The 10877-nt window shown below is 48.0% G+C and overlaps 1 protein-coding gene across 4 annotated transcripts; it reads left to right on the plus strand.

Annotated features, from left to right (window-relative positions):
* The first annotated feature begins 625 nt into the window (after positions 1 to 625).
* LOC128342619 (zinc finger and SCAN domain-containing protein 31-like) lies at positions 626 to 9223 on the plus strand. 4 transcript variants are annotated; one of them, XM_053290149.1, is made up of 4 exons: positions 626 to 729; positions 2009 to 2832; positions 4515 to 4641; positions 6205 to 9223. In XM_053290149.1, exons 2-4 carry the CDS (start codon positions 2020 to 2022, stop codon positions 7191 to 7193), a joined length of 1929 nt encoding a protein of 642 aa, XP_053146124.1. In that variant the 5' UTR covers positions 626 to 729; positions 2009 to 2019; the 3' UTR covers positions 7194 to 9223. The 4 variants fall into 4 exon arrangements, with proteins under 4 accessions (XP_053146124.1, XP_053146123.1, XP_053146121.1 ...); XM_053290148.1 differs by lacking the exon at positions 626 to 729 and adding an exon at positions 1015 to 1136; XM_053290146.1 differs by lacking the exon at positions 626 to 729 and adding an exon at positions 1145 to 1292.
* Positions 9224 to 10877: the final 1654 nt, after the last annotated feature.

Raw genomic sequence — 10877 nt, forward strand, 5'->3', positions numbered from 1 at the left:
CCCCACTAAAGCAACCGGGAGGTCTGGGGCACTCTTTCAGGTAAGTTGGTCCCAAGCCGTTTCGGGCTTTAAATGTTAAAAACAGCTCTTTGAACTGGGCCTGGAAATGGACTGGAAGCCAGTGCAGTTGCTGGAACACTGGCAGGGTGTGATCAAAACACTCAGTCCCAAATAATAATCTTGGCTTCCATTCCCTACTCAGCCATAAAGTGAACAGAGAGCATGGGGCCAGCCACACTTTTGAGGTTCAGCTTAACCCACCTCAAAGGGTTGTTGTGAGCAGGGGCGGAGCCACCATTGGGCAAGCGGTTCAAACAACCCGGGCCGCCGCCAATCAGGGGCCGCGCCTCATGGCCCTGACACCCTCCCTTCGTCTGACGTCAAATGCAGGGGGTGTTATTTTGCTCCCAAACGGGGCCGTGCGGCCCCATTTGGGAATGAAATTGGCCTACTGCATTGGGAGTGCGGGCTGGAGCAACTCTCCCTGCTGTGCGGCCCCATTTAGGAGGGAGATCACACCCGCTGTGTCTGACATCAGACACGGGGGCGGGGCCAGGGGGCCACGGCAACAGCTGAACACGGGCCGCCACCCGCCTCGCTGTGCACCTGGTTGTGAGGATAACATGGGGACAGGGTGGCAGGACATACATCACCGGGGTGGCCAGCCTGAGGGCCTCTAGCTATGGTTGGACTACAGCTCCCATAATCCCCAGCTGCAGCTCATCACAGGTGAAGATGATGGGGGTTGTATTCCAGCAGCAGTTGGAAAGCCTCAGGTTGGCCACGTGTGGGTGATATCTATCTATCTATCTATCTATCTATCTATCTATCTATCTATCTATCTCCCAGTAGGTCCCAAGTGACATTCACTTGTGAGGTTTTCCCCATGACTGCATCTCTATGCTGCATTCAAGGATCGCTAGCCCTACTGTGTGATTTTGAAAAGGTGGCAAACCTATATTCATTTCAGAATCGAGAGAGCGAGGAGAGTAAGTTATGAAAGAGTTAACGGGACAGAGAGTTGGCGATGCCTAGAGAAGGCGCGCGAAATGTAAGAGCAGAAAAAGGATGTAAATAGAGCCACTTCCTTCCTGCCACACCTCCTACCTCCCACGTGGGGGAAACTGGCTACCAGGGTGAGCTTTAAAGGGATGCTGCTTTTGGATGATCGCGGAAAAACGGAGAGAGGAAAGACAGGGAGGAGAGTCTTGGGATTTGCAAAATGCATGGAGAAAGGCGATCTTGGGCGGTAGAGAGATATATAGCAGGGCCAGGCAGAGTATCAGAAAGAGGTGGAAGTGTTAAATTAGAGACTCTTTGTAAACTCTGATTGCGGGGGGGGGTGCATCTCTATGTGGTTGCCCAATGGGTTCCTGTGTCAGGGGCTCCTGTGTCAAGGGGTTCCTGTATCATAATTAAAAATTATGATAGGCAGAAATGCAGCAGGTGAAGTAGGGAAGTGTTGTAAGCAAAGGAGGATTGGAGCTGCTGAGAGTTTGTTAGGTAGAATTTCAACAGGTGCAGTTTGTTCTGTGACCCTGCATGACAAGCTTTGCTTGCCAAAATTCCTCCTCCTGCATAATGCAGTCTACAATTAGGAACCCTGTTACCTCTGTCTTGGATGGTCCTTGGATGTAGTGATGAAAAGATCTGCATCTGCTGAATTTCTACCTAACAGGCAGCTGTTAAAAAAATACAGGAGCCCTGCCAGGAAAAGTTTTAGCTTCCTTTTCCCAGTCTCAATATACCAAATTGTAAAGTTCTTTTAAAAATTAAATCACGTGTTGTGGAGAGTTGTTGCAGTCATAGATCCTAACTACAAATGGAGTTACCATTTCTAGAGGCAGAATAACTTAGGTGGTGATGAAAGGGAATCCAACAAACAGTTGTTCCTGTTATGATCTGACCACTGTTGGCATTAGGCTGACCTCTGTTGGAGACTAAGTGCTGGGGCAGGTAGGCTTTTGATTTGATCCTAGAAGGCAATTGTTGCATTCTTATCTTTTAGGCCAAGAGAAAATGGCTGCTGTGGAGAGCGCTGTGACGTCCATAGGCCTCCATTTCCAGGCTGCACCGGAGCAAGGGATATCTCCCAGAGGGAGAATAGGGGGCCAGGAAGATTCTGTGGGCCCCAGACCATCCAAGAACGCTAAAGGGCCAGGGAAAGGCCCTCCTGTTTTTCAGGATGGGACGATGAAGGCACTTCCGAGACGAGCAACCCCACAACAGGTGAAGCAGGAACCAGGGGAAGGGATGCCACTGCCAGCCTGGGATGGCCCCTGGCAGGAGTTCCTGAAGGCAGTGCAGTCCCCTCACCCAGGATGGGGTAACCCGCAACTGCTGGCACCTGTGCCCTGGGATGATGGCAGTAAGACATTTGTGAATCCATTGGAGGGAGCTACTGAGGCATGGATGTGTCCAAGGGAATGGGCAGCACGGCCCTTGGTAGGGGAAACCCCACAGGTCTCCGTCAGCTTGGAGGCCAGAGACAAGGGAGAGAGTGGGAAGTTGAGGGGAGAGATCTTGAGAGCGGACTCTGTCAGTGCAGAGGCTCAGCGCCAGCGTTTCAGGCAGTTCTGCTACCGGGGAGCCAAGGGCCCCCGAGAGGTCTGCGTCAGGCTCCGGGAGCTTTGCTATCAGTGGCTGGAGCCAGAGAAGCACACCAAGGAGCAGATCTTGGAGCTGGTGATCTTGGAGCAGTTCCTGACCATCTTGCCAGCAGAGCTCCAGAGCTGGGTCCGGGAAGGTAGTCCGGGGACCTGCTCCCAGGCGGTGGTCCTGGCTGAGGACTGCCTGCTGAGGCAGCGCGAGGCGAAGAGGTGGGGGCAGCAGGTAAGAAGGTCTTCTAAAGAGCTGCAAGGGTGAACCAGCTGGGCCCTGTGGATGGAAAGACACTTTCCAGAGAATACTTCTTTTCTTCTTAGCGTCTAATCAACATACGAATGAGACTAATATTTATATACCACTTTGATTTTTTAAAAATTATTTATTTATTAGATTTCTATACCGCCCTTCCAAAAATGGCTCAGGGTGGTTTATATAAAAATAAAAACAGCTAAAATCAATGAAAAATTAAAATCAAAACTGAATCAATTAAACAATTACAATCAAAAATTCAAATCATTGACATTCAAATAATTTAAAACCAACATTAGAGATTTAAAACCATAAATCTAATTAAAATATTTCTTTTGTTTACATGGAAATAAATAAAATGAACTTACTATAAACAAAACTACCTATAAATAAATAAAATTGTTATGTAAAAAAAATGCTTAACAAGCATCAGTATATCTACAGAGCAGTTCCTTACCAGTTTGCTTCTGTTTATATTGAAATGAGTGTTAATAAGAAAATTGGTGCTGTATCTCTTTCAGAAATCTAAACAGAACAGCCAGCACAATGTAGTAGTTCAGGCCTGCTCAATTTAGGCCCCGCCTCCTCAGCTGTTTTTGGACTACAATACCCATAATCTCCAGCCACAGTAGCCAATAGCCAGGGATTAAGGGATTTGCAGGGCAACATTTTTAGGAGAGCCAAAACTGAGCAGCCCTGTAGTAGTTGGAGTATTGGACTAGGACAGGAATCCTCAATGTTGCGTCCCCAGATGTTGTTGGACTTCAGCTCCCGTAATCCCCAGCCCAAGTGGCCTTTGGTTGGGGATTATGGGAGTTTAAGTCCAATAACATCTGAGGACCCAATGCTGAGAATCCCTGGACTAGGACAGGGGAGACCCAGATTACATTGGAAATTTTCTTATACCAAGACAGACCCTGTCTTATACCAAGAGGATCCAGCGTATTTATTTGTTATTTTTCTGTGAGACATTTCCCTGAGCCATTTTTGGAAGGGCAATATAGAAATCGAATGAATGAATGTGTGTGTGTGTATACATACACACACGTGCGCGCACATACACACACATGTATGCGCGCGCGCACACACACATATACACACGCACGCGCACATGCACACGCGCACACACATGCACGCGCACGCAAACACGCACACATGCACGCGCACGCACGCGCACACAACACATGCACGCACACACACACACTCTCTCTCTTCTGGATTTCAGACAGGGGTCTTCCCCAGCCCCATCTGCAGATGTTACTGGAAGCGAAGCTGGTGCTCTCCCACTGAGCTATGGATGCTTCTAACTAACATATGAAGCTGCCTTCTACTGACTCAGGCCCTTGGTTCCTCTAGCTCCCTACCTCAGGGCTGCTCAGCTTCAGCCCTCCTGCAGATGTTGGCCTACAACTCCCATAATCCCTGGCTATTGGCCACTGTGGTTGGGGATTATGGGAATTGTAGGCCAAAAACAGCTGGAGGGCCTAAGTTGAGCAGGCCTGGCACTCTACTGTGAGACTCTGGCTTGCCAGGGTTCCAGGCTGGAGTCTTTCCTAGCCCTACTGGGAAAGGCTGGGGATTGAACCTGAGACCTTTCGTGCAAAGCCAGTGCCCTGCCCCCGGGCTACAGCCCCATCCTTGTCCTTGTCCTTTTGCAGGTGCTGAAGCCTTTCCAGAAACCTCTTGGGAGCGTCCCCAAGGCTGAGCAGGCACTGTCGGACACTGCGCAGTGGCAGCTCTACAGGGAGGCCAAGCAGGACAGTGACGGAGATGCCAATTCCTTGGGTAAGCATTCCTTATCCTTGCAGTTTTGTGATGCAGGAGTTGAAAAAGCCCCTCACTGCTAGCACACAGCAGGAACGACGTGCCGCACCGGGTGGAATTTGAGGAGGGGGCTGTCATGTCATAGGATTGGAGAGCTAGTCTTGTGGTAGCAAGCATGACGTCCCCTTAGCTAAGCAGGGTCTGCCCTGGTTGCGTATGAAAGGGAGACTAGAAGTGTGAGCACTCTGAGATCTTCCCCTCAGGGGATGGAGCCGCTCTGGGAAGAGCATCTAGGTTCCAAGTTCCCTCCCTGGCAGCATCTCCAAGATAGGTCTGAGAGAGACTCCTGCCTGCAACCTTGGAGAAGCCACTGCCAGTCTGTGTAGACAATGCTGAGTTTGATGGACTGATGGTCTGACTTCTGTGTTCCATGTTCGCAGCGGGAGTGGAGCACCTTTTATAGTTCTTCGGCAAAGCAAACCAATTCCTGCTGTGAGACATGTTGCTGCTTGAGGCAGGTGGTTGCTAGTAACTAGGCAAACCCGGTCCTCCAGCTGTTGTTGAACTACAACTCCCATCTTCCCCAGCCATAATAAACTGTGTCTGGGGAAGATGGGAGTTGTAGTTCATTGCAGCTGGAGGGGCCGGGTTTGCCCACCCCTGAGATAATGGCCAACATCCTGACTACATTCCCTCAGAGGAAACCCCACAGGAATTAAAAGGATAGATTAGGCATGCCTGACCTGTTCTTTTCATTTCAATGGGACTGAAATCAAGTTAACTCAGTTAAGACTTTGGCCCATGAGTTTCAAAAGGACCACCTACCAATATTGCATTCTGTTTTTAGTCATTGGGAAAGGAGGGTGTTGCTTGCGATAGGTGGTGCATACTGTGCTTCTAAAAAGCACATAGAGGTTCCTGGCTTGAGGCAGGCTGTTTCTGAAATGTGATGTGTGTTCCCGGCTTGAGGAAAAGTACCTCAGAAACTGTTGGTAGAAGAGAAGGCTGAGTAGCATTGTCATTGATTGGGTTGGGGGAGAAACATATTTCCACTAGCACATAACAGCGTTCTGTGGCAAAATGCAGAATACCTCTGGTTTCTTCACGACCATAATCTATGGAGTTATTTGCCATGGGATACAGTGATGGCCACTAGTCTGGATGGCTTTAAAAGGGGCTTAGACAAATTCATGGAGGACAGGTCTATAAATGGCTACTAGTCTGGTGGCTATAGGCCACTTAATACATAGAGGTACTATATATGCCTCCTAAATACCATTTGCAGGGGAGTAACAGCAGGAGAGAGGGCAGGCCCTCACTTCTTGCCTGTGGGCTTCCCAGAGGCATCTGGTGGGCCACTGTGTGAAGCAGGATGCTTGACTAGATGGGCCTTGGACCTGATCTAGCAGGGCTGTTCTTATGACTTGCTGGCAGAATATATTTGTAGAGTTCTATGGAAGCCACACGTAGCCAAGGCCTTTCTCTCACTTTGACAGTGTTTTCCCAAAGTCATTTCAGTTTAAATTATGTAGTACAAGAAATGACTGGTATGTGGTATTTCTCTCCCTCTCTCTTAAATTCAAGCAGGTGATGGTTGGGCAACCGAGAATGAGGAGGGAAAACCCCAGCTGACAAGTTCTGAGAAAGCAGAGGCATTTGAGGAGGGCCCTTTCCTGTGCCACAAGCAGCTAGACTCCTTGGAGGATCAGCAAGACGCCCGCTTTGGGGAAGGAGAGTGTAAACCCGTTCCTTGCCAGGGGATTGGTAGGAAACTTGGTGAAACTACAGCCCAAGAGAGAATCCACAAGGACCGAAGGAAAAAGGCCTGCACAGAGTGTGGGAAGTGCTTTGGCCGCAGCTCTGACCTGCTTAAACATCGGAGGACCCATACTGGAGAGAAGCCCTTCCAGTGTCTCAGCTGCGGGAGGAGCTTTAGTGACCGGTCAAACCTCATCGCACACCGAAGAATCCACGCCGAAAAGAAGCCCTACCAGTGCTTGGACTGTGGGAAAAGCTTCTGCCAGAATTCCTATCTCGTCCGCCACCGGAGGACCCACACGGGAGAGAAGCCGTACAAGTGCTCCTACTGCGGCAAAGGTTTCAGCGATAGCTCGAACCTGGTGGTGCACAAGAGGACCCACATGGCGAGCGATAAGCCTTACAGGTGCCTGGACTGCGGACGGAAGTTCAGTGAGGCTTCACTCCTCAGCAGGCACCAGCGCATGCACACTAAAGAGCGGCCGTATAACTGCTCGGACTGTGGGAAAACGTTCCGCCACCGTTCGGATCTCGTTCGCCACCGGAGGACCCACACAGGGGAGAAGCCGTTCAAATGCCTGGACTGCGGGAAATGCTTCAGTCAGCGGTCCCACTGCAGCACACACGAGAGAAGACACTCCAGGCAGAAACTGTACCAGCAATGCTCAGATAATGGGAAAAGCTTAGTTGCTGCAGAAATTGGGCTTCCTGCGAAGGAGGAAGTTGCTGAGAGCAGTCAAAGGATTGTTACCCAGAAGGACATGCGGTTGGGGCACATGTGTGTCCTCCTCCACACGGAGTGGGGTTACTTATAGCCAGGCTTGTAAATAGATGGGTTGCTAGAGGCAATTCTTGACTCATCCCAGGCGAGTGGCAGGATACTGTTAACAAATTTGGTGCAGAGCTCAACATTTTGTGAATCTCCTTTAATATTTTCCCCACCCCCAAGTTTCTAGCTTTCATGATCCAAAGATTGGTTTGGAAGTATATCAGCAATGCTTGGTGGAATCTTGGAAGCCCAAGCCTCAGTGATGGGGTCGGTAGGGCTGAGCAGGATTTCTGTTGGCCAGGGGCTTAGGGTTTTCTCTCTCCCCTTGACTGAAACCGAAGCAGGATAAATGTATGCGGAATTGGCCAGTGTGCTTGGTTTTGCTTAACAGTTGCAGGGCGTAGAATGTGGATTATTTTCACAAAGAGCTTGGGAGGGGGACACAACAATAAATTCCAACCTGATCTTAAGGTAAGTGACTGAAGGAGTCCAATAGCAGTTTTCTAGACCATCAATGGAAACTGCGATGCATCACCATATGCAGAGGAGATGAAGCCAGGGGTGGAGCAGAGTAATTGCACATGGTAGTTCAGTGGGCTGGAGAACTAGGTGAGCATAAAGGTCTGGGGGGAACCATCAGGAGAGCCAGAAGCCACCCTGAGAGCCAGTGGCAACTCAAGAACTTTGTGCACCTGAGGCAAGGTGCAAAATGCCACCACCCCCCATTGTGTGCACTCTCCTTCCTTTCTTCCCTCTTTTGTTTTTTAAAGTGGGGGCAGATGGACATCTTGCCACCTTGCTGGTGTCACAGTCCTCTACTGCTTGAAGCAACCACCTCACCTCGCCTCATGGAAGGGCCGCCCCTGGTCTTAGCAAGGCCAGAGACGAATTCTAGAATATAAGAAGGAGGAATGGCCCAGGCCCAGCTGACCTACTGGATCTTTGGGTCGTGAAGTGTGTTGATTGAAGTGGGGGTGGGATAAGGGTGTTGTTTTACCCTCCAACACCCTTTTAAAGCCATCTTTGCATTGGTCTTGTGTGTGTGTGTTGGGGGGAAGACACCTGTGTATTCCTCAAGGGTGTTTTTCTCCTCTGACCTACCTTTGCCTAGACTGGTGTTGCCTGCTCCTCTGAGAGTAAGCCACGTTGAACACATGCTGGAAAAGCAGGGTATACATAATTTAAATAAATAAGTGCCAAACTGGATGGGACACAGAAGGCATGTGATCTCCCTTCTTTAAAAGACATGAATATTAGTGCAGTGTGGGGACCTCCTGGGATGGATGTTTCTGATTAGAATCTCTCCTTTCCACAAGCTGCTTTATTGTTCATCGGGGGGGAAGGATACTGGGTTGGAGGAAATGATACTGGGTCCACATATCTTTTTCCTGCAGGAGAAAAGCTGCTTTGGGGAGGTCAATTTTTTTTTCCGCATGGAGAAATGGTTAATTTGCTCCATCCTCCCCATTGCTCTGACCAAATCTGTAAATTTCATAACAGTGTTTTAACATTTTTAAAAAAGTTTTAGAAAAAGTGGGGCTAAAATGGCCTTCAGATTAATCACAGGGGTCCTGCTCTATTGCAGGTAGCCTTAATGAGGAGCATCTGCTTGGGTTATGTGACGCATCTTGCGGCATAAGGTCAGGGGGCTGAGACAGCTTGTCCCACAATTTTATTAACATGATACTGCTTGTTTATTTCTAGTGAGGGGAGGGCTGCTTCTTGCATAACTAAATCGCTCCTATTGCTCTTACTCTGGCTATTTTAGCATGTACTTTGCAGCAGCCATGTGCCAGGGGCTGCACATAATTTCTTATGCATGTCGCACTTGTGTCTGGAAAAGTGGGGCAAGGAAGAGGCACGGAGGCCTGCTTCCGGAAGTGGAAGTTGAACCTCTGCCAGCCTCAGTGGGGAACTATTCACTTCGGCACTCGTACTTCAAAAAGTGGAATGAGGCTTGCCAAAAGAGTGTGAATTCTATGAAATGTCTTGTTCTGGACAGCTTTTCACTTCACTTTGTATCCAAGTTATGTGGTTGGAGGTTGCAAAATAAATTCTGATCAAAATAAAACTGTGTGAAGGTTAACTTTTATTTACCACCACGTTGGGGGCCAACATTGTTGGATGGCAGCAGGGCCCGCTGTTTATTCCTGAGACCATGGTAGGATCCTTGCCTCCCCGAGCAGGGAGCTCGGCTTCAAAGGGGTTGGACATACGTCAGAAAGAGCAAGCAGTAGTACAAATCAATACTGAATTTGTTCACATATACACTGATGGGATCTGAGCTGGCCATGACTGACCAGGAAAAGGATCTTGCGGTTGTGGTGGTTAGCTCACTGAAACTGTCAATCCAGTGTGTGGCAGCTGTAAAGAAAGCGAATTCCATGCTAGGGGTCCTTAGGAAAGAGATTGAAAATAAAACTGCCAATTGAGTAATGCCCTTATGTGAATCTATGGTGCAACCACACTTGGAGTACTGTGTATAGTTCTAGTCACCACACCTTAAGAAGGATATTGTAGAGCTAGAAAAGGGCAACCAAAATTATCAGTGCGTTGGAAGAGCACCCCATGAGGAAAGATTGTTTGGATCTTTTTTAGTTTAGAAAGAAGGCAGGTAAGGGGGGGGGCATGGTGGAAGTGTATAAAATTATGCATGGTGTGGGTCAAGCAGATAGAAAAGTGTTTGTTTCTTATACCGGATTTACCTGAATCCAACACTAGGTGTCCCCCACCACCACCCCAGTTCTTAGATGTAGGAAATCGTGGGGTCTTACAAATTCAGAGTCCCCTTCCTTTTGGAAGGAATAACCTGCATTTAACCTGCATTGAAATACAGGAATAACCTGCATTTAACCTCTGTTTTTTTAAGGGGTTTGTCCTAAATTCATCTTCTGTTTGGGTAAATATGGTAATAGGAGTCATCGTTGACACTAAATGCTGAAGGATTCAGGGCAGACAAAAGGAAGCACTTCTTTACACAACATGTCGTTAAATTATAGAATTCACTGCTGGATGTCTTGATGGCCACCAATGTAGACAGTTTAAAAAAGGAATTAGACAAAATGGATAAGGCTATCCATAGCTACTAGCCTTGATTATACTGCCACAGTTGTGCCAGTATAGTTCAGATGTGGAGTGTTTTCAACATTTTCCCATTATAAGCTGTGAGCAGTCTATTGCTTATAAAGTCAAAAGTATCGACCCAATCCCTGTGAAACTGAGTATACCTCACTAGGTGATAAGACACACCATTCCTCCAAATTTGGTGCTAATCAGTTGCAAAATGGCTGAGATACAGCAGTTTAAGTATTTAACTCCTAAAAAGAATTAAATTGTGTTGGCCATTTTTTTTTGTTTTGTTTTTTACCACAGGTGATGTATATTTTTAAATGTTTGGTGCCTTTTTAGCATTCCCCAAAAATTCAAATCTATACGGGACTGGTGCCTTTTGCTGGTTGGAAAAACATAAAATTTAGTGTTTGAGTAATTATTGTTCAAAATCCCCATAATAATTGAGGAGAGGGGGACTAAGGGGAAGTTAGCTAAGAGCATAACTGAGTCTGCCCACAGAGAATTCTAAAGCCAAAGTTGGGAGGGGCAGGTGGTCCTGGCAATTTCGAGTGAGTGACTTTCTGGTCCTGAACATAGGTGCCTGATAAGGACAGTCTATGAGCACTCTGGCACTTGTATACTTAAACACCCTTTCCTCCTCCTCCCTCCTTTCCTTGAC

This window comes from Hemicordylus capensis, chromosome 2 (assembly GCF_027244095.1).
Source record: "Hemicordylus capensis ecotype Gifberg chromosome 2, rHemCap1.1.pri, whole genome shotgun sequence".
Lineage (NCBI taxonomy): Eukaryota > Metazoa > Chordata > Lepidosauria > Squamata > Cordylidae > Hemicordylus > Hemicordylus capensis.